General features: G+C 38.2%; 1 protein-coding gene across 8 annotated transcripts in view; it reads right to left on the reverse strand.

Annotated features, from left to right (window-relative positions):
* Positions 1-585: 585 nt before the first annotated feature.
* The window catches only part of ZNF521 (zinc finger protein 521), a 309,282-nt gene continuing 285,385 nt past the window's right edge, over positions 586-24,482 (reverse strand). For all 8 annotated transcript variants that reach the window (XM_081950985.1, XM_081950984.1, XM_081950983.1 and 5 more), the window contains one exon: positions 586-1,388. In XM_081950985.1, the coding sequence (XP_081807111.1) occupies positions 1,359-1,388 (30 nt within the window). In that variant the 3' untranslated portion in view covers positions 586-1,358. The remainder of the gene's footprint in view (positions 1,389-24,482) is intronic.

Here is a 24,482-nt window from a genome sequence, read left to right on the forward strand (position 1 = left end):
TATGTCAGTGCTGTGGCTGGAATTTAACAAGGTTACCCACCTGTAGATGAAAAGACAAGGGATCCCTTCCATAATCACATATCATTCTAATAGTGTTTGAGAGACTTAAATATTTTTTTTAAATGCAGAGATGTAGAAAAAGGATAGGCGAAAGGGTGAGATTCTGAACACATTGGTAGTAAATCCAGCAAACTCAACAGGCTTTCTATTTAGGAGAAATACACTTGACGTTGTATCATAAAACCAAATGCAGGTAGATAAGACTTGATTTATAACATGATAGTCTGCACATCATTGAGAGGCTGAATGCTTGCAAGCCATATCCTTCACTCACTAACTCTGTAGTAAGTCCTTGTATTTCTCAAAAAGGAAAAAAAAAGGATTGTTACATAGGGTAAAAGAATATACAGTTAACATATATCTAAAATAAGGAGGTATCAATTGAAGTACATCAATTAGAATGCATCAATCATGCAAGCGTGATACAAGAACGTGTGACGTTGAAAGTTATGAGACACAATTCATTTGCAAAGAGGAACTTTTTTAAATAAATAAAATAATCTGGGACAAAAGAAAAGATACATATTATGTAATGGTAAACTGAATTTATTTCTTCTTGGAAAACCATTCCAGTAATCTCCAGGTTCAGACTGCAGAGTAAACATTAATAACAGTAACATACAGGTTAGTTCAATTGATTCAAAAATTTGGCCATGTGACATCATTAAGGAAAAGTCTTGAACACTCAAAAGCTTCAAATGGTATCCAGGAAAAAAAGTTTCTTTGACAATCTACATAACAACTATTGCATATATGGTAATGCTATCTGTCATATCGCAAGGCTTACAAATATATACAGGCCATATTCAGCTGGGATCCTGCTTGGAGAGTCTTCTTCTTGTTCTTCTTCTTCGGCACTAAAAATATTTTTGAATTCATCCATTTGAATACCAGATTGTAGACATAAGCTTGAACAAAAGGAAGGCCAAAAGGTTTGTACTGTATCACCGCTTTTTCGTTTTTCCTTAAGCCACATTTCCCTTTTATATGTTGTTGGTATTATAATTATTCTCTTAGTCCTTCTTGAATAGGGCCCAAGTCCACTTGTCTTTATAAGACCATTTTAGTATCAGACAACATAATACATGTGCAACACTTTATATACAGGAAGTCTCTCCGGTGCTCAAAGGTTCAAACACATGAACATCCAACAGTTTCCATAATACAGGTTTTATGGTACAATACAATGTTTCTGAATAATATATATTAACAACGAGAGTCTCGTGCAAAGAGTAAAACATGTTCCCTTTTTTTTTTTGTCCCGCAAAGATTCCTCTTCTGAAGAACTGGGCCTTGCACTAACTGCTATGTTGGGTCATCGTATGATTCTGTGAAGAAAGAAGAAGAGAAGGAAAAGGAAAAGCAATCACTATGCTGAAATATACCAGCAATGCTACAAAGAGATCAAATAATATAAGACACTAAAAACCATGTTAAATGGTATGTATTGTGCAAAACACCAAGCAAGTTTTATAAAAAATGTATGTATGTATCTCAGTGCTGGGCTCCAGATCTCGTTCCAACCGGTACAGTTAGAAGGGGCCCAGCGTTGTCCATAAGGATGCGTGAAGCACGTGTGCACATATGTGCAATGCGCGCATGTGTCTTAGCCTCCAGCGACACCTCCGTGAGCCTCCGCAATGCTCCAGCTGCTCGAAGGAGTGTTGCGCAGGTGCTATATGCGCCATGCGCGTGAGCAGAAGTGCCAAAGACTTTAAAGACAGATAAGGAGTATGTGCAGGCAGGCCCTCTGGAGCAGCGTACTGGAACAGTATCCGGTGCTCTGGGGAGGCTCCAGTATGCCAATACCGGGGCATACCGCCTACAACTCACCAGTGATGTATCTGCACTCTAGGCCTATAGTTGACTTGGTTACATACCCATATATGCATTTAACCTGTAATGCCGCATTTAACCTGTAATAACGAATATGGAATTGGCTAAATTGCTAAATTATACATTAGAAAGTATAAGCAGATCTTGCTTATATGGTGCAGATGGTGTAGCCTCTGGCTTTTCTAACACCAGACTATCACTGATCCATTGTCAAAGACTGGCTGATGATAAATTTCAATATAATTTCAGAATACAGCTTGTCATGCATGTGACACCTTATATAGTGGATAGGAATGTACTCAGAAAGATGGATGAAAGTCCAGTAAGAGTTCCAAAGAAGAGCAAAATTGGCTGTGTCCCACTGATACGCAAACTCTTCAATATAGCTAACGTTTTAAACCATGTATGCTGTCCAGAGTCAATGTCATGGATTGGGCAGCTGTATAAACCATGGAAATAAAGAAATAAATAACTATATTTCTAAAAAAACATACAATAAACCATGACTACATTCCTAGGTTCATTTAACAGGAATTATATCACATCATGGCAGAAAATTCTAAGCAAATACTAAACCTCATACTGTACTAGGCAATATAAAGTTTCTGGCCAGTAGCCTATGAGAAAAAATATTCAACACCATTAAACATGAAATATTCCATCATTTATTTGATTTCATGTATACAATACTATTTTTTACATTAATTCATTTCAAAATGATAGTGAAAAAGCAGTGACAGAATAAGGCCTTAAAAACACAGCTATTATGTTTAATACATGCTGATTTTAAATTCAGATAATTTAGAAATCAGAACATTAAAATTGACCCAACTAACCTATTGATATATATTATAGATTATGAAATGTTAATACATGAACTGTGCCATACAGCTTTAGAGAAAAACATGACACAGTATTGCCCTTGCAATTTGTGCAATAGAGCACAATTATGTGCAAGAAGACACTCTTTCGGGTGTTTAGACTGTTTACAAGCAAACTGTGTGCCTGTGTGCAGGAGAGTTCATCCATGTGATAAAACTCGTATGGTGGCTTTATATGATAGATATACTGCTTAATTAGGACAGATTCCACTTCTATATAATCATATTTATTTAAATACTGAAATATTCCAGGTCTGATAGATAAGATCAAGCTAGAAGTTTAAAATATGCATATTTCAATGTGGCTGGAATCATAATAGAAGATGTACTTCAAAAGCATGCATCATCAATTTAAAGCTTCTGCTTCCATGTAACATCCAGATGTTACATGTATCATGTGCTGCGTACCAAGTGCCAAATTAGAGATGAATCCCTTTCAAATATGGTTTTAAAAAGACAAATAAGGAGCATGACTGAAGTGAATGCCTTAACTGTAGTGCCATGTAAATAATATGCTCCACTCCTCTCCTTTGGCTGGAATGGCATATGTCAGGCGTGTCAAACCCATGGGCTGGATGCATCACATGCAGGCCACACCCACCCCAACACTGTGAATGGGAAATACATAATGAAATGTCACATGATGGCAAGGCAACGCTATGAGTTTGACACCCGTGGCATATGTCATACACATGACAAAATTTGTTTCTGTAGGAGTCTTCATGTATGGGTAATCATGACTTACCAACAGTAATTGGGACTAGAAACTCTTTTGCAAAGCAATGTGGTCATAAGGTGTGATGTCACCCAACTGTATTGACTCACAACAGTAGTTCTGGCAATTCCTGTTGAAGTTGTTAGATGAATTCTGCACAGTCACAGCATCCCAAGGTCATGTGATCACCATTTGCAACCTTCCCTATGAACTCTGCTTGTTGGAAGCCAGCAGTAAAGGTCCCAAATAGCGATCTGGTAACCTCAGGATGCTGCAACATCGTTAACTGTGACCCAGTTGTCAAATGTTAATCAAATGACTGTGGTGTGTCTGTGAATATGTGTATGTATCTATACGGATGACATCAAAACTGCAGATTCTTTTTAAGGTTCTATTTTCCAACTGCTTGTTAAAATAGCCAAATTCTAGTGGTATCTGAAGGGAGGGGAAGTAAACAAATGAGCAAGGAAAGCAAAGTATTTGATTAATTGTTTTTTTAGAGTGGGGAAGGGTACCAAAGAAAGAAAGAAAGAAAGAAAGAAAGAAAGAAAGAAAGAAAGAAAGAAAGAAAGAAAGAAAGAAAGAAAGAAAGAAAGAAATCTGTCCATATTTTAAGGTGATCTGGTTTAAAGCCAGAGGGTGTTCTTCTTTGTTGCCTGACCCAAATCAATCAGGGTTCCCTTTTTGTGATCGGGCCATAGCAGCAACGGAGGACTATATAATAACCTATCAATTTGCTTAGTAGTGATTCCAGTGAATGTTAAATAAATTCTATTTTTCATGGTCTTCAAACTGAATGAATATAATGTGGAACATTTCCCAATCAGCCTGGTAGCAGGTCCTGTACTTCCTGCTTAATGTATTGATGTTGGTAATTTGCATTCTCAACATTGAAAAAAAAATCTGATGTAGTTCTAGTTAACTAGGAACAAGCAGCAACAGGACAAGGTTGGGTACAGCTTTAAACCCAATATCTTCATTTGCACAGTATTCTCTTTCAAGGAATGAAAATTCTGATGTATATCCAAGTGCCAACCCGCTACTCTCTCATGACTCAATTAAAGTGCATGTTGGGTTGTTTCAGCAAGAGGGAATGGAAAGAAAATGGAACCTTCAAGCATCAGTAGAATGGATCAGTTTAACACTCTTTCCGGGGCAATTAAATGAGTTGCAGCAAAGGAACAGCTTAAACAACAACGTACCTTTCCAGATTCTTTTTACCTGAAACCATCTATCTATAAATCTGCTGTACCGTTTAAATAAAAGACACACGAGTTTTACTGCTGCAAGAGCATTGCTAATACTTAATTATCCCAATGGACAATATCCATTCTTCAGAAAGTCTGTAGCTGCTATCTAGAGCTCTATCCAAAGCTCAACTTCCAGCGTAGAACAACACTGCACACACGAGCCTCTTTTCTTCTATCATAATCAACAATAGGAGAGAACTGTAATGCTGGATCATTGCCTATGTGTTTTAATGAGTCCTCTTACCTCCATTTTTTAAAATCTTGGATTCACATGTGGCCAGTTTAAGGATTAGAAAAGCCACACAGCACTATGTGACACAATTGAAAGTAGCATTTCATGTGTGCTCAGGACTCAAACCTCAATAATTTTTTTAATTAAAGAAAAAACACACAAAGGCACTAATGTGGTAGATGCAAAATAAACTATGGAATTATTCTCCACTAAGCTCTGTTTTGGGGTCCCACAGCTGATATAGCCTATTGCACAAAAGCATTCTCAGGAACCAAGAGATGCCCTGATTTAAATTCAAGGCGAAATGATGGAGAAAAATCACTGAGCAAGGCAAAATATAAAGATGAGTATGGATCCCGAAAATGCACAAATGAGATTAGAGCTCCTCTTGCCGGTTAAAACTCTTTAAATCTTTCCAGAAATTGACCCTGATGCTTCAATGACTGTTATAAAATGGAAAACTTGGGGTGGAGGCCACTGTGGGAAATGGAAGCAGCAAAGTTTTAGAAAGATTCTTTTTGCTTCTGTTTGCACCTCGGATCCAAGTCTCAATCAGTATACATCTTGGGAGCAGCGTCCTAATATTAATGATGTGTATGTAAATTCTTTGCATTCTAAGGCATGAAAAAGCTAGAGAAAACACTTGATTAGGGAGAAAAGCTTCCTGCTCATACCATTTATAACTTTATGAGACAAAAAAAGGTGAAAGATTGAAGGGAAGAGATGAAGTAAGGAATAATCTTCAATCCCACAGAGAGCCACATTATATTCTAGGAGGGGGGGGAACTGTCTATGGAGACCCCATGTCTAAGAACTGAAAATTGCAACCATTAATCCCAGTTATGAACGGTTGGAGGTTTTGTTTTAAGAGTGTTTCTTTTCACAAAAAAGATTGTGTTTAAAAATTTAGGGCAAAATTTTCCTCTATTATCCACACAGTAGCTCTCTGCTGTATATTGTATTTTCATGTGCTCAGAACACCTACTTCCATGACAATGGGAATTGATGCAAGTGGGGAAGGCAGAAGACGAAGCTCCTGTTGATCTGAACACGGGAGTTTACAGGGCACAGAGAAAACCAATAAAAGTGTAGCTCAGAATGTGTTTTGCCCTTTATAGGACAAACATGAAACCGATGTTTTTATCATTGTTCTTCTGGAAAGTGTGCAGCACTGGATAACTTCCTCAAATTCATTCTCTTTTTCTCTTCCTCCTACATGCAAATTAAACAAATCCTTGTTCTGGCATTTCCTCCAGACTACTTCACTTATGTTATATTTTCCTGTACTTCTTCTAGCTTCTTCCTAATGCTCCTTAGAATATACTAAAACTACTCATAGTTTGAAGGAAAAAAGATTACAAATAATTTATACTGCAAATTTAACATTGATTTGGGGGGATTGAGGGAGGGTATTTTGTTTTGTCATTCCTTCTCTGCTCTTACAGGTACAACCATTTGCTTAGCAACCAACTGAAGTTACAATGGCGCGGAGAAATGTGACTTATCACACCTCCTCACACTTAGGATCACCACAACATCCCATGCGATTGTGATTCAGGCACTTAGTAACCAGCTTATATTTACGATGGTTATAGCATCCTCAGGTCTTGTTGCAATCTTCCCAGCCGGCTTCTGACAAACCATGTCAATCAGGAAAAGTGGATTCGCTTAAGGACCACACGATTCACTTAAAAAACTGCAGTGATTTGCTTAATAACCATGGCAAAATAATGCTATAAAATGGGGTGTAACTGACTTAATTGCCTTGCTTAACAATGGAAATCCCGATTCCAATTGTGGTCATAAATCAAGGACTACCTATACTTCAGGGGTGTCCAAACTTGGCAACTTTAAGACTTGTGGACTTCAACTCCCAGAATTCCCCAGCTGGCTGGGGAATTCTGGGAGTTGAAGTCCACAAGTCTTAAAGTTGCCAAGTTTGGACACCCCTGCTATACTTCCTTTCATATACACACACTCAGACTAAAAACTTCAGTATAAACTATATTTAGGAGTAGAGATTCTTATAATCCAATGGACCGTGTAATTAACATCTATCACATTCCCAAAATTCTAAATGAATTTTACAAAGATACTTTCTGAGCGAAATTAGTGGGACCGCTATATATTTGCATAATTACATATATAGGCTTTGGGGCTGTTTTATTTGTAGCCATACCCAGTTGTGCCCATTTCTGTGCACAAAATCTTTGAACTGTTGGATACATTCTACTAAAACAGTGGTTCAAGAAAATTCCTTTCCAAAGAGCAGGGCTGTTGTTCTTTTTTAGTTGCCAGTTTTTGCTTCATAGATAACGTTTCATGACTTGAATTATATCCTTAAGGGGAAAAAAAATCTTTATGGAAGAGGGAGGGAGGGAGGGAGGGAAGGGAGAGGAGGAGTTTCTAAGGAGGGAGAAATCCTACTAATTCACTACCTTATTACAGTCCCTAATGGAAAGTACAGTTGCATTCAATTTAAATGAGGCATTTTGAAGCTGAATGAAATGAATGCGATTGTTGCTCAAAAGCACATTATAAATAAGGAAATATAAAGATTAAATGAAGACGTTATTGTTCAACAGATGGAGACAGTATCACAGCAACATCTCTCCCCCTCTCCTTAATTCAAGACAGCAAACACTAGTAATCAATCATCACTGATTAACTAATTATGCTATACTAACATTTTGTAATTTGGAGGGAATTTAAAACTAAGCTCGGCTTGACTTTCCTCTCCCTTTCTATAAAAATGGACTACATTCCAGGACAGCTTCTGGTTGTAAAACAAATTTCTACATTACTAACCTTTAAGCACTACTTTAAAACAAAACAAAACGCCACCCCTTCCCCCTCCCCCTAAAAGCAATTGATTTCCAACAGGCTGGATAATAAGTCTTTTGACCTGCATTCTTCTTTGACCCATTAAGGTCACCTCTGTGCTTGGGCATAGAGCTGACTTAGGAAATGCCTGCAAGTCCTGCATTTCATCTCCTGCCCACTCAAAATAAAGCTTTCTTTAAATGTGTCTGCAGGGTCCCCAAAGACCGGGGAGGTATCCCTGCAGTGGGCAATGGAGGGACAGAAGCTTCTGCCTTTATTAATGAATGCAGACCATTATGAGTCTGGCTGGCTCCTCGGCTGTTCCCAGAAGCATATACTGTACGTGACTTAAAATGCTAGAATATTGACACAAAGCGAGCCAGCAACCCTAAGGAAAATTACTCCTTGGATATAATGTAGGCTCGTAACAGCTATTAGAGTACAAAATAAAACCCTCCGGGATCAAACTGACATATACAGCATTCTACCTACTCCTCAAACATTAGAAGAATTCCTTTGTGAAGGCATTCTCAAGGACAGCATTAAACTGACTTTTGTAGCAATCTTCAACAGCTTTTTTGGCTTACAGCTTTTAGTACTAAATCTTTAGTTCAAATCAATATAAGTACTATATCCTCTACATTAATCAATACATTTGGTTCAATACACATTCTATTAAATTATACTTTCTAATCAAGAGGCTCTGCTTCCATCCCCACATAGCTCCCTCCTCCCTCCAAACTTCTTACTTTCAATTTGTCCTCAGAGAGTGTCAGGATCCTGGGTTTTCTTGGCAGAGAGATGGGGGGCAAAAGGAAAAATGGGCAAACCCAGCAAAGCCTTAATTAAAACCCTAATGCCAAACAGAGAATTGCATTCCAATGTCATTATGGATTCCACAATTTCCACTGCAACAGTTTCTGTTTCTAGCTTGTTGGGAAGGGGGGAAAAAACAGAGTTCTCTTGCATCGTTGGCGCACAAAATGACAGTGGAAAAGATTTTCGGCTAAACAAAGGAACGAAGGAGGAGAGAAGGAGCAGTCAGATTTACAGACTAGTAAAGAACAACCATCACATTTATAAAACAAAATTTTCAAAGCCGCTGCTAGCACAGTGGTTAGTCTTGCTGCAGTTATTCATGCCCTGATAAACTCCAGCCTGGATTTCTGCAATTCTTTCTTTATATATGCTTCTGCCTTTTAAAATGGCCTACAAATGCTAGTTGCTTCAGAATAGTTTTAGTTGCAGTGGTTTTGATCAAATTACCTAACGGTTGGCCCTTCTGCCTGTCTTTATACCGTAATAAAAACAATCTTTTTTGAAGGGGCCCTAGCAAGCGACTTTATTAAAGGCCTTCTATTGTACAATGCTGTTGCCTACTATTTATTTAATATAGCAATAGCATTTTAAGTTTGTGTACTACCCTTTAGTACTTTACAGCACTCTTTACATTGTGAACTCAGTTCACATTGTCAGCATTATTTGCATATCGGCACAACAATCTAGTTCCTCATTTTACGGACCTAGGAAGGATGGAAGGTTGAATCAACTTTGAGCCCCAACACAGGATCAAACTCTAGGCTGTGGGAGAGTTTGCCTGCAAATATTGAATGTAACCACTGTGCATGTCTTGGAATTATTGTGATTAGATAGGTTACAATTTTGCATCACACTCTTACAGAGGAATATGAAAACAATTTGAAATGATAAAAAACGAACCTCAACACAAGCTCTTGAAATTGGACAAATATTTCAGGCACAGAACTACAAAGCTCAAGTCTTATACTACATTTCAATTAGTTAATGAACTCAGTTTGAACTCCTGTGCTTATTTACTTAGAAAAATATCTCTTGATTCAGAACAGGATGAGGTTGTGTGGATGAAGAACTCACTGGGCAGCATTTCCTATTTATATGCTTTTTTTCTTCCACATCTGCATAAGACTCTGTATTGCAACAACTGCCTTATTCTCCGTATCAGTTCAGTCACTATGGGCCTAAAAATACCCTGCCCCCGAACAGTTTTCACCATTCTAGGCCATAATGTCTAATATGCTTTAGGCAACTTTATAGTATTACCAAAAAAGGGATAAAACCTTGTAAGAATAAGAGTCAAGGTGAAAACATAGAGAATGGGGCCTGAAGTAGGTCATTTCTTCAACTATTCAGAATAATTTCTTGTAGCAAATTTTATTATATACCAAATTAACAATCTTCCGAATGGGAAAGAAAAGTCACTTTGGTTTATTCGGTCAAAGCTGTCTTAAGCAGCAAAACAAATCGGATAGTCCACTGCAATCTCTCTACATCAATAGCAGCCATGGTTGTAAATATACAGAAATATTACTGTCAATATAGATATCCTGGGCATTATTCTGAAAATGCTATAATTTGGCACAAGGGAGGAGTTCCCATAGTGAATGGCAGCTATCATAATATGATGTTGCCATGCCTACCTGCCTTCTTGATTCCTTTGCAGTGGGGGAAGAGCAAAAGTAAATGGACAACAATAGCATCATGGTAGCAAAGGATTTTCTACTCCAGGACCACCCTTATGCTGCAAAATGTAGTTATATATGTCACAAAACTGATTTACATCTAAAGCATGGAGATATCATACAGACTGAAGACTTTCATCTGGATGCTACAGTTTTTAATGTTCTCTTACATTTAAAAGTCACAATGGCAGAAAAGAATCTGTCCCTGGCGTGCCTAAAATTTTCAGGGATATATTAGTGAGCAGACCAAATAAAGATACACAAATACACAAATCAAAGGTTGGATGTACACATGCAGAATACTGTCATTAGATTATTTCAGATTTATGCTAAAGAAACTATTTTGAATGTACCTCTACAAGGATATGCAAGTTATTTTTTATAATCAGACTTGCAATCAAGTTCTTTTATTTTGGAAAAGAATAAAAATATATCTTCAAGGAGGCAATTGAGGCCTTTTATTGTAGTATCTTGCCAACAAAGTTGCTAAAATTCAACTATCTTTACTTTTCATGGGCAGGGTTTGAAGTGGCTGTCTTGTTCTATATCTAATATTCCAATGAAGTGAACAGCCTGCTCTCCATCATGGGAAATTTGGGCTGCTGCTAAGGAAGATGATTGGCCACCTCTGGCAAATGGTCAGTATTTCATTACAGGAAGAAGTAATGTCAGCAGTCTTGAAGATAGCTGTGGTGTATCTTCTTAAGAGGCCCTCCATGGATCTAACCATTCTTGACAACTATCACCCAGTCTTCAATTTGATCTGGGATCTGAATGGAATGCAACATGGTAAAGCTGAATTTGAGCAGGATGGGGATACACAATTAACCCAACCCCTTGATCTTGGAGTCAGGTTGTGCTAAGTCCCAACCCTGTTTTCTACACAATACTTTGATTTTGATTACCATTTTATTTAGAATCTTTTAATGATACTTGTTTAATATTAATGGTTTTTCTTTACTTTGGGGTTCACTACATGTGTGTATATAGAGGGGGGGAGGGGAGAAGATAGTTAAGATGATGAGGTGGAACTAGCAGCAGGCCACCTAGCATATATACAGTACCTTGGTCATCTGGAATCATTAAGAGAAGACAAGGAAGACAGCTACATCCAAGTGCTACCAAAGGGTAAGACAGGTTCTGAAGGTCCAGTTCAATAAGAAGAACAAGATCCATGCTGTCAATATGTATCACCTGCCATTCATCAGATACCCTGCTGATATAGTGAACTGGCCAAAGGAGGACATGGAGGCTGCCAATGTAAAGAACCATAAACTCTTCATAACGTACAAAGGTCTCCAACTCAAGTGCAACACCCTGAATAGAATAGAATAATAGATTTGGAAGGGACCTTGGAGACCATCTAGTCCAACTCCCTTCTCAGGCAGGAAACCCTATATCATTTCAGACAAATGGTTGAACAATCTCTTCTTAAAAACGTCCAGTGTTGGAGCAATCACAATTAAGTTATTCCACTTATTAATTGTTATGTCAGGAAATTTCTTCTTAGTCTAGCTTGCTTCTCTCCTTGATTAGTATCTACCCATTGCTTCTTGTCCTGCCTCAGGTGCTTTGGAGAATAGCTTGACTGCCTCTTCTTTGTGGCAGCCCCTGAGATATGGAACATTACTATCATGTAACCTCTAGTCCTTCTTTTCTCAAAACTAGCCATACCCAGTTCCAGCAACTGTTCTTTATATGTTTTAGCCTCCAGTCCCCTAATCATCTTTGTTGCTCTTCTCTGCACTCTTTCTAGAGTCTCAACATCTTTTTAACACTGTGGTGGCCAAACTGGATGCAGTATTCCAAGTGTGGCTTTACCAAGGCATTATAAAGTGGTATTAACATTTCGCATGCTTGGACAATTAATCAATGGAACAACTTGCCTCCAGAAGCTGTGAATGCTCCAACACTGGACGTTTTAAAGAAGATGTTGGATATCCATTTGTCTGAAGTGGTGTAGGGTTTCCTGCCTAAGCAGGGGTTTGGATTAGAAGATCTTCAAGGTCCTTTCCAACTCTGTTATTCTTTTGTATCAAAGATACAAAGATTGCACTCTAGCTGGAAAAAAGCAGATAGGGCCTGAGTGTCAAAATCACTCTCCTGGACGAAACCCAAAGCATCCAGGACTACATAAGTTATATGGCACCCAAAGATAAGCAGCTGAGAGAATGCCTGAGGCAGCAGCAGACATGGGATCAAGATCAAATAGTGGAAGTGCCATTGCAAGACAAGAACTGCACTAGAAATACCATTTGGCTGATAGTTCAGAGGGCTGACATTGAGAACTCTCACCCATGGCTTGGACTAAAGTACAGCTCTGAAGCATTGATCATTGCACCAGATCCTGGGGCTTTACCATACTAGACAGGAACAGAAGTGCAGACTGTGCAGAGAGGCCTCAAGAGATAGTCCCACACATAGTGGCAGGATGGAAGATATGGGCAGGAATAGCATACACTGAGTAGCACAACCAAGCAGTTGGCATTGTTGCACAGTGGATGAGAGATTTCACGTCATGAAAAATAAGAAGCCTAAAATCTTGTGCTACTTCCAGATCCAGATAGACAGCAGGTACTGGTCAATCAACCAGACATCATGTTAGTAGTCAAAGACCAGAAGACAGTGATAGATATAGTGGTGCCAAGTGGCAGCAACATCAGGAAGGAGGAATATGGAACAAGGTAGGATGAAGAAAAGAAAGCTGAAGTAGTCCCAGTGGCAGCAGAAGCACTTGGGTCTGAGATTCCTAAGCTGGGAGAGTGGCTCCACCAGATCCCAGGAACAACAGAGCTTTCTGTCAAGAAAAGTGCAGTTCTAGGAACAGCGAGATACTGTACAGAACCATCAAACTCCCAGGCCTCTGGTATAGATTGAAAAAGACACTTATCACCTATAAAGATGAGAAGGGATTAGTATGCTAGTTCAAATAATACCTTAACTCTATCCCATGGATGTATCTTATTAAAGAGTATAACTGAAACAGTCACATCTATATGTTTCAAGCAGCATATTATGCCGGCAGTTATTAAAAGTTCTTTGGCACCATGGATTGCCACCAAGAAAGAACAGACATTTCCTTCCAGTTCCAGTTCAAATGCATTTTCCAATCCATCTGATACTTTGGAACAGTACTTTTATAAACTTGATGAAATAAAGGCTTGATAAAATGAAGGGATGAGAAATTAATAACTCAGTCAGTCCCTTTTCTCAATTTTTTCTGTACACATGCCGTTCTGCTACGTGCAAAATGCCTGGATTTTTCCTAACAAGTTGAGAAGATTCTGAAGAGGTTGTTTCCCTGTTGCAACTTCAGTATAGCAGAATGATATGGGCTTTGATAGACAAGACCATTTAATCAAATATTCAGGAATTAAGTCAGTACATTATGGACAGATGTGTGCATGTGCCAGTTGTTGCTATGCTTTCATTTTTTCCCTTTGTAATGTTTAATTTATCATGCTGGAGCTTTTTAAACAAGAACATCTGTAAACAAGTTTAAGTACAACCTCTCTCATTTTACATATCTATGCTTTGCTCCTTCTCAATGCCTTCATTGTAGATATCTTCATAAGAAATACATCTGTAGCAGTAAGAAAATGATAAACCAGGAAATCCAATAGTCTGTATAATGTTTATAATTTACATAAATAAGCATTCTCTACTTGTTTAAGTGCGAGCACAGGATTGAAACACAATCAGTGGCAATGCACATATTTCTTTATAGGTCAAAGCCAATTAAATAAACTACAGCTAAATATTTAACAGCTCTACTTAGTAATTAGCAGCAAATAATGGGAGCTTAAATTGATAATCACACAGGTGTTTTTAAAACTAAGCCAACTATAATGTTGTACCCATTTAACAAGCATTGTATTTCTCTATGTAGTTATCACAAGGTATCTTTAAGGAATTTGAATCTAAAGTACAATGTAGTCATTGATATCCAAGGCAGTATCATATTTAATTATTTTGCTGTGAGATAGAGGAATGAAATGTGTGAATATCAGAACCTACATAATTTAAGATTTCAGAAGGTCACTTAGAGTGTAATCCTTCAGCCATTGACTTGGCAAATAAAAACTGGGTGATAATTAAAATGGAGATAAATCACTAATCTGTGACATTATGATTAAAAATAACAGAGGACCTCCTTTAAAACAATCTGGCTCAAAATATATGTCAGACATATATATTTATGCAATGCAACGGAATCACTTCTGTAAATAAAATATATGTCTCACGCTATTCCACCTCTTACAAAATTGGTACGTATATGGTGGATTTGCTTCTTTTGCTGAACATACTTCTGTTGGGATAATGTGACAGAATAAGCTGATGAGTCACTCTATTTGAACTGTGTGAAAATAAAAATACTTCAAAAAAGGGATCTGGATTAGATATTTTGCAAACTTCTTTCCATGACAAAGGCCATCATTTCTATGCTTACTTAATCACACTTGCATGAAAAGATTTACTAATTACTGATTATTATTCTGCAAAATACATGATCTGCAAATAAGAGAAAATATATGGTTATTGAACCGTATTATTGCAGAAAGAAGATATGAAATTCTGCCCTTTATTTTTCACACCAGTAAAGAGTATGATTAATAATTCGAACCTAGGTCTATGTTTGCTGATGATCTATATTAACTTTTCTATATAGCTGAAACCTGTTTTTTAAAAAAACCTATGATTTGATAAAACAACATTATATTCATAATATAATAAAAGCATCTATTTTCCATGATTCCAGATAGCAAGATTAAAATTAGCCTCTTATTGCTATTAGCACATATTCTCCAATTGTATTTTATTATATTTAATCAAAGGTTGTATATGGAAAAACACCCTACTATGATTTTTTGTATACTTCATTTTCTGAGCCTACAAAGCTTATCAATTGTTGCTGCAGTGGCAATTTTAAGGATTGCATGTCCCTGCTAAAAACAATCCCTGAAAACCTCTTGGATTGAATCCTAGAAAACTCTAGTAGCATCAGGAAAACAATTTAAGGAAGAACTATAAGAGACTGACCCATGCCCTAATAATGGCAAGTGGCTTGTATTAGCTGCTGGTCTCTATTTATATGCATTTAAAATCATGGTGGCAGTGAGGGAAGACCACCTGCAGTTCACTGAAGAAACTTTCTAAGGCAGGGGTGTCCAAACTTGGGAACTTTAAGACTTGTGGACTTCAACTCCCAGAAGGGAATTCTGGGAGTTGAAGTCCACAAGTCTTAAAGTTCCCAAATTTGGACACCCCTGTTCTAAGGTAAAGTATTTTCTTGATCCCAGAATAAAAACAATATGTTGTCTATCAGATAGTGATTCATGATGTTGCAGCACATTTACACTTTTGAAAAAATAAGCTATAAACAAGCAAACACAGTAATGCTGCTAAGTATAAAGATGCAGGCAATGGGAAGTCTGCTTTTTAATCAGATCTCAAAGGAATCTGTCATATTGAAGTGGCACTTATTCTAATTTAAAGCTCTTATGATTACTTTTATCTCTGAGAAGTGTATAAACTAACAACTTTGTTAAAAAGACTAGACTCTCAAAATGTATATACAACAGAAAACAGGTTTGAGCTTGGGGGGGGGGGAGTCATTTTTCTTTCAACATACTTTTTCTAACAATGAAAGGAAACATGTGTTTGTGGTTGTGATGAAGTCCCTGAAGTTCAATACTATTTCTACCTTACATCTTCACAATCAGCAAGATCTGTACAGTCTTGTTATCATGTTTAAGGCCTATTGTCATTGTAATTTCTGTTCAGTTTCTTGAAAAACCTTATTTAGCTCCATTTTCAGGTTATGTTTGCCATAAACAAACATTAATGTGGTTCCCTTTCTATTTTCGGTTTCTCTACGTATTTTATTTTATTATTCTGTCTTTCACAATATTGGTATGCGTACATGAAAAATAGTGAATAGGGCCAATTTTATCTGAAATGTCTAACCTTTTTAAGACCACCAATCAACTTCTCACTTTTCTCAGGGCTTCTTCTACAAATGGCTTCTATTCCTCCCACTGTTTGAAGGAACATTTGAAGTAGAGGGCAGCGGTAGAAACCAAATTAAACAATAACTATTTCTTTAATTGTCTGTAATCTGGAATTTGTCTTTGGGATTTGAAAATCAGCAGATCCATATCCCCCCTTTATGCTGTAAATGGTTCTATCTTCACTAACTATGAGTTAAATCTTTAACATACCATTTACTGCATGTAGCCTAGCCCTTAGTACATGGATTATTCATGCATGCAGCCAAAAATAATAGAGAGAGAAGCTACATATAGGAGAATAGGGAAAAGGGGCACAGGATATACAGGATGATATTGGTCAGTGAAGCAGCTATGAGGAATAAATAGTCATCATATTGGAAATGCTGAACAATATTAAAATCCTCTGCATAAAATAAATGCAGACTCACTCTCGCTTAATCTAAGGATTTTAGTTAAGTAAGAGGTCTAGATAAATTAGATCAAAGGCCATAGCCGGATAAGTGTTGTTATGTACCTTTTCCATTATTAATAGTAGATAAAAACAAGTCAAAATACAGGATGAGAAGGCTGTATTGTGTTTGATACTGAATGTGATATCCCGCCATGCTCCTACCGTATTAGTTATGCTCCTAAAAATCTGTTAAGACCCAAATTATACCTTGTCACACAAAAGACAATGAAAGTGAGTCAACTATATACTGTAGGCACATTGAGCTGAAAAAAAGTTTGCATTATCTTTGAAGACAGAGTACTTTGTAGATGTTTCTTTTTCAAAAATATTTAGGGTCGTAGTCTGGGTTACAATGCTGTTTGTAGCAGAAAATAATGTTATGTTGACAAGATAGAATGTTCTTTCAAATGCACCTTGTATACTGTGAGGAAGCCCAATAGTGAGCTCTCTCTGTAGCAATTCTCCTCCTCCAGAATACCTTGTCTCTGAAACTTGGATGGCCCAACCCTCATGACTTTCGAAAAGCAGGTGAAAACATGACTCATCTGGAGGACCTTCAAGTGTTAATTTTACACAGCGACACCATTCTTTATAACTTTATGATGTTTCAGTTTCTTATTAATTACTTTCAATCATTTTATTCTGATTTTGAATGCCGTTTTTAAAAATATTCTCTAAGTGACCTGGCAACCAATTGGCCTCATTTAATATATATTTATTAGTAGTCACATTTGCAAGACTTCCATTGTGATCAAAATATATGTCATAAAATTGCAAACGGTTATAAATGCCTAATGGTTTATATTGAAAGATTTTGAAAGTCTGAATCCCTAAATTAGACTTAAAATTAACCAGATTGTAAACAGTTTTGATATATGTAAAATCGTCTTAGGTTTTTTTTTTTAAACTATTAATTGGTTCCATTCTGCTAGTTGCATGCTTCATGTAACTTCTATTGCCCCTGTCTGTTCATAGGACAATATTCTTGAGATCTCACTTCAAAGCTCACTTCACCAAAAGGATGGTTAAAAAAATAAAAATATTGATAAAATATTGTATGAAGAGCAATTGCAGGGTTTCCATTGTTTCATTTATCTCAGTAATTTGTTTTTTGTTTGCTGATTATACAGGGTTGGTTTTTTTGCTACTCATTTTGGGCTACTGTTCATTATTACTTAAACATTGGATCCCTTTGGATGGAAGAGACTTTACTACTTTTAAAAAGCAGCCAGCTAATTTTCTATAAAGTTTTATTTAGAAGAACAATTGGAAGGCCCTTTATGAAACCTGCAACTCTGTGTATATTATTCATATCATATCAGCCCCTGACTTATCCATATCATAGCCAAAGATGTGCCTCTTAGGTACCCCAGTGGAGTTGATCTTCTGCAATTACTCTGTATGGTGCTTCCTGTTGAAAAAGGATTTCCACATGCATTGTTCCATAATCTGCTTTACTTCTTCCACCTTCTCCTACTCACTCACTCTCTTTCCAATTGCCCATACTGTGCTATGGACAGTTCAAGGGCTATGCAGAGCTTGTCTTCTCACTGCTGAGAGTAAAGGTGGGAGGGAAAGACAGACTTGTGTTTTTGGAAGTATTCCTGTCTCATTCGTGTGTGCATGTGCTTGAAGACAGCCCAATGAAACGAAGGAACGGAGATACTAAACAATGCCGCATAAAGTTGCCGACTGTTCGGCTACAAGCCAGAAAATGAATCCAATTTTTCATTCTGTCGTTATAAATATTTCAGTACAAATGGTACTGATTTTCTGCAACTGTGGTTAAGCAGAGGGCCTCTGAGTGAATATTAAAAAAAAGTAAAATAAAACAAAGAAAAGGAATGAAAAACAAGGAGATACAGGAAAAGAAATTAATGTTAGCCAACCAATTAATTTCTTCCTTTAAATGTACCAGACGTTGGGAGAAACTGCACTATAATGTAGCCCATGACTCAAAGACGATAGGAAGAAGAAGAAAAAAAACATTTACCCTGCTCCTCTTCTGACAGTTTCTCATAAAATATCTGCAGTCCATCTATCTTTTAGTACTCCAGGCTCCTCTGGAGAGCAGAAAATAGTAGTTTAAAGCTCACTTCTGTGCCAGACTGCAGGAGATTGCTTTCCACAGGACCCCTGCTGATGGAGGCCTAGGGGAAGAGGCCCAGGAGTTATTCAATCAGCCCAGGACTCTGGGGCGGCTGGGGGTCCTTTGAGGGCTGATTATAAAGCTGCCCTCCTGTTGCCTGCCTCAGAACAGAATGAAATGAGCAGCTGCGTGCTGAGCAGATCCTGCAAGAAGGAATTTCACCTGTCATGGAGTTTGTCAGAATTTCAGGATTTATCTCGGTGCAAAATTAATAAAATACCAGGTCAGATTTCAACCTGGCTACTCAGCCATGTCATCTCAAAGTGATATTTCACCTAAGTAAACATGTGCACTGCTCAAGTCGCTCTCAACATATCTATTTGAGAGGTGTAGAACTTTAGCATGATGCTCCTCTCATTAGACAGGATGAGGGGATTAAAAAATTGTTTGCAGTGTGATATAAAGTTTCCTTGGAGCAGATGAAAAGCAAGGTCTAGTTAGTTTCATATTCTCTTAATCAGATTCATGGAACAGCAAAGCTGCAAACTGCAAGGCAGATAACTCTGCTCCTTAAAACAAAAACAAACAAAACCCCCAATGAGTGCTCCAGTGGCACAGAACACAGCCTGAGATTTTTTTTAAAGATCCATCAAAGAAAAACAGTTAAGAATAGTAGAGTGTAGCTTATCGGGTAAAATCACCTGCACTCTCCAATGGTGCTGATACTTTTTCCAAAATTGTATTATATTATGCACAGGTCTCATATGATAATATGCTAGGTTGCTGGGAAACAATCAATATGCTGCAGTTTTAAGTGCTAGCAAAATGCACTGCTCCCAAATAGAAAACCTTCTTTAAGGTGTGCTATTTTGATCCACCGCAACAAATGAAAAGCAAAAAACAAAACACCACGGAACGACAAATTGCTAGAGATCATTTTGATAGGAACCATGAAAAATAAAAAGAGTCAGAGAACACACTCACAAACATACACACAATGAAAGTCATTTCTGCCACAGTTCACAGCACAGTGAACCTCTTCTGACATCACATCTGTTAAAATTATTCACAGGCATCTGAGGTCTAGATTTGATTTATGTTTTAAAGACGTGTTATCAACAAACGACAACAACCCACACTGTGAAATCCATAAATAAATCTTGTTCTATTGATGCAAGGTATATATCTATTTCCATCTTATTGTAGTCATACAACCAGGAACAGCAGCAAGGGGTCATAGTAATAAGAATGCCATCACAAATCTCTGTGGTCCAATTCTGACCCGCCTATGCTTCAATCAAGGCAGTTGTCACATCTCAGGTCTCTTCAGGCAGCCCTTTCACCCTATAAAAATCTTCATATGGGGTCTAGTCTAGATACGGCTCTGTTTACTTATAATCTTTGTGCATGTGACTCCTCTGCCTTGGGAAACATGGAGGCAATTAATTCTCTGCCTCTGAGTGGTTTGCTTCAGTTGCAGGAGCAAATAAACACAGGGAAAGCAGAGATACTTGCCTGTGCAAATTAGGCAATGGGTGGGTAAATATGCTTCCATTTGCTGCACTTCAGGCAAATGCTGGCTAAATGCTTATACAATGCACACAAACACATATAGTCAGCATACTAGTAAAAAGGAGATATATATCTCCATTTACTGCTGTATCTTGGGCATAACCCCCCCACCCCTCCAAACAAAGCAAATTAGAGACTGCCAAAGTCAGAGAATCAGTTTGAAAAGAGGCATAAAAGCTCATTGGTACAATTGGCCCGTAATAAATCTTTCTTCCAGCCCTTTTCCATTTAGACAACAATTTAACATTGATACAGATCATCAAGCCACTTCTGCCAAGTAGAAGTAGTTTGACAGTTTTAACACCAAGAGATCTCACCGTAAAGAGAATCGGCAACGGCATGCAAGTGAAGGCACAGATGGTGGGAGGGAAGGCAGGGTGCTCTCAGCAGGCTACAGTAGAGATGCATTAACTCCACAGAGGGATAAGGACTTCCCACCAGTACAGTCATGAATTATAACTGAGCATGGGAGTGAGTTCTTATTGTCTCTGCCACAGCAAATATACAGTCCCATTTTCCTGCACCATCACCTTTCACCTTGGCAAACTCAAAACAAAGCAAAATGTACTCTTAATATCTAATGGTACAGCATTTCACTATATGGTACAATGTACAGCTATAGAGAACGGGGAAAGAAACAAATGACAGAGACCTTCTACGACATAAATGCACTTATTTGCCCATATGATGATCTGTTGTTGAAAAGAAAATTAGTTCCCAGTAAAAGAGATTAAGTTCCTTCTAAGCAGTAAACTGAAATATTAGGTGAAAATAATAACTTGTAACTCTATAAGCAGTAAACTGAAATATTAGGTGAAAATAATAGCTTGTAACTCTACCTATATTGCTGGTCTCTGCCCACAGATTATGCTGGGGATCTATTTTGCCTAATGCCTTACAGCAGAATGGGCAGTGGCTTTCTTATACTGCTCAATTATATTGCAAGGGAACCATGGAACTTGTAGTTCAGAAAGATTTAGACAGAGAAAATGACTACCCAAAGTCACCAAGCTATCTTCCATTTCTGGTTATGACAAGAACTCACGTTTCCCTCTTCTAGGCTCTCTGTATATATAAATAGGCATTTTCCCATAGCATGAAGACAGGTTACCCAAATTAACATTGTAATCTATGCACAATGAATTTAAGTCTGCAACCTTCTATATAGTGAAGTCTGAAATATTTCCCAGCAAACTCAAGGCGTTCGCTTTTGAACAGACATGTATAAGATAATATGGCCAAAGGTGGTATTTATCAGAAAAGGGCAACAGAAAAGGTCAAGCATAAAACATGCAAAAGGAGGCCCCTTCACATCATGTCATTTGCACTTTCCAATCCCTCCACATCATTTGCACTCTCCAATCCTTGCTTGGAATGCAGCAAAATAGCAAAAACCAACAAAGGTTCTACTGTAGAAAGAATTGATGTGTACATGCCCTAAGAGTTCTGGACAGAACACTATATCAGAGTTATTTAGAAATATATGTAAAAAAGATTTAATTCCAAAATATAGAAGTCTATTCTAAGAATATAGTCGGGCTGAGCCTTTTTCTTCACAGTGTTTATAGTTTCTTCCTGAACCAAGCACTCTCCAGATGCATTAGATGACAATTCCTATCATCCCTAGCATGCCTGATACATTTGACCAGACTGAGGCTGTTTTGGCACATGCTATTCATATAATATATAATAATAATGTTTTAATATCCTTTAAAAATTCCAGAATCATAAAGTCCCTGGATCAGTAGTTCTCAACCTTCCCAATGCCGCGACCCTTTAATACAGTTCCTCATGTTGTGGTGACCCCCAACCATAAAATTGGTGTCTCGGTTCCTAGGACCATCGAAAATATATGTTTTCCGATGGTCTTAGGTGACCCCTGTGAAAGGGTCGTTCGACCCCCAAAGGGTTCCCGACCCACAGGTTGAGAACCACTGCCCTGGATGAAGATTTAAGTCTCACGCCCTGGTCACTGCAGGAATCAAGGTGAACTGTTAAAGACAGAGGACAATCTTACTTTCACTTTCACGTATCTTGTGCAGGGGAGCCCAGTATCTCTCTTGGAAACTGGTTCTGCTGTTGAACTGCTCTTCCAGTTCAGAAGTTTTTTTTTTCCTAGCGCTCTGTCAGATTCTGCCTTCCTTAACTCTATTTACATTTTTAAAACAATCCTATGCTTCTCATCTCAAGGGAAAGGAGTCCTCTGCCAAATTGTCTTGCCCTCAGCAAAGTCATCAATGGCGAAGATTTATTGTTTTAGGCAGTTTAAGAATTTCCCCACTTTTAAAAGGGGCGTTTATCCTGTCTTTCACTTTCGTTTAAAGCTTCAGTGTTCCTGTTCTAAATGACAGCACCGCAAGCACTGCTTTTAAGCATGATTCATCTTGCCTACCACATCCCAGGTTTTTACACCGAGCACCACTCTCTCATGAACAATGGAATCTTGCTCCTTCATAGCTGCCGGGCAGAGACTGTTACTAGCTATAGACTTGCCACCAAGTATTACAATAAAGGCTACAAATGGGAATGCCACTTATACACAGGTTCTATTCTGAAAATGCCTTGCGTTAACAAATGGTTGTCAACAAAAGTAATATAGCTCCCCCCCCATGTGTTAACATCTCTTCTATGAAAACTGCCACTAAATTACCCCCACCCCTGATTTCAGGACTGGGATGAATCTTAATGATATTTCTATTGCTCCTGCTCCACTTTTGTTTCATCCATTGTGATTTCATAATGTGATTTATAATAAAAACATGCTTCTAAGGAGGCTGATGTCACTCACTCATGAAGAAAGTCTCTATAAATTTAGAGAATTTTGCCCAATACAGTTATAAATACCTCTTGATAAAGACTCCTTTTGGAGAACAAAATGCTTGGGTATGGTATCAATCAGGCTTTTGGTAGAGAGATGCACCTCACTTCATCACACTTGCTATCTTTCATTTTTATCTTTTATTTATTTTATTGTCAGTTCTTTGTTCAATGCTTGTGAATTGCCCAGACTCATTGTGAATAGGGAGGCATGTAAGTTTAATAAATTATTATTATTATGGTTTGTTACACAATCAGCTAAATGCTCAGACTGGATTTGGCATTTTTGTCCACCTATCCGGTCAAGGCCGATGTGAATTGATGGTATTACAGATATCATTGCAGAATGTAAGCTTTTCCAAGTAAAACTGCCTTTTGCAATTGGCTGATTGTGAATTTGTCAGTACTGATCATGTTCAAGTGGTGCTCCAATTGTTTTGGTATGGTACCCAACATGGGATGGTACTGTTATTTATTATTGTTGATAGGGACCTGATGACTCAACAATTAGAAGTACTGAGCTTGTTAGCTGAAAAGCTGGCAGCCTGGGTTCAAGACCCAAATGTAGTGTGACAGTGTGAGCTCCTGTTATTTGCCCAGGTCCTGCAAACTTTGTAGTTCGAAACCTTGCAAATTCAAATAGATAAATAGCAGTGACGTGCGGTCAGGGGAGGCAGGGGAGGCAGGGCCTCACCTCTCTTCATGAAATAATAGTATATAATATTATTTACTATATATATATATAATATTATAATATTATATACATTTGTCCGGCCGCGCCCGGGAGCTGCAGAGGCAGAAATGTTGTCGGCGCTTCCGGATGACAAAGGCACGCAAACACGCATCTACCCAGCTGTCTTTTCCAGCCTCCTAGCGCTCTTTTCCACCGATCGCGCATGTTGTGCGTGCAAGAAGGAAAAGTCCGCGGCGAAGCCCTTGTCGCCCCGAGCTCTTGTTTGCACTTCCGCCCCTTTTTCTTCGCTCCATCCCGCTCCGGCTCTGGAAGGGCCAGCGAGGTTGGCTCCAGCCGAGATCGAGAGGGAGGAGAGGAGGGGGTAGCTGCGGGCTACCTTCCGGCCAAATGCGCACGAAAAGCATGCGCGATCGGTGGAAAAGAGCGCTAGGTAGATGCGTGTTTGCGTCCCTCTCTCCTCAGCCCCAAAGCTCTGTCCGCGCGACTCACTTCCAAGGCGGTGGCTGGAGAGGCGCGCAAGAACGGCGAGCGGTTTCCCACCAAAGTGGCGTTC

Source organism: Natrix helvetica (genome assembly GCF_964273705.1).
Source record: "Natrix helvetica genome assembly, chromosome: 4".
NCBI classification, from domain to species: domain Eukaryota; kingdom Metazoa; phylum Chordata; class Lepidosauria; order Squamata; family Natricidae; genus Natrix; species Natrix helvetica.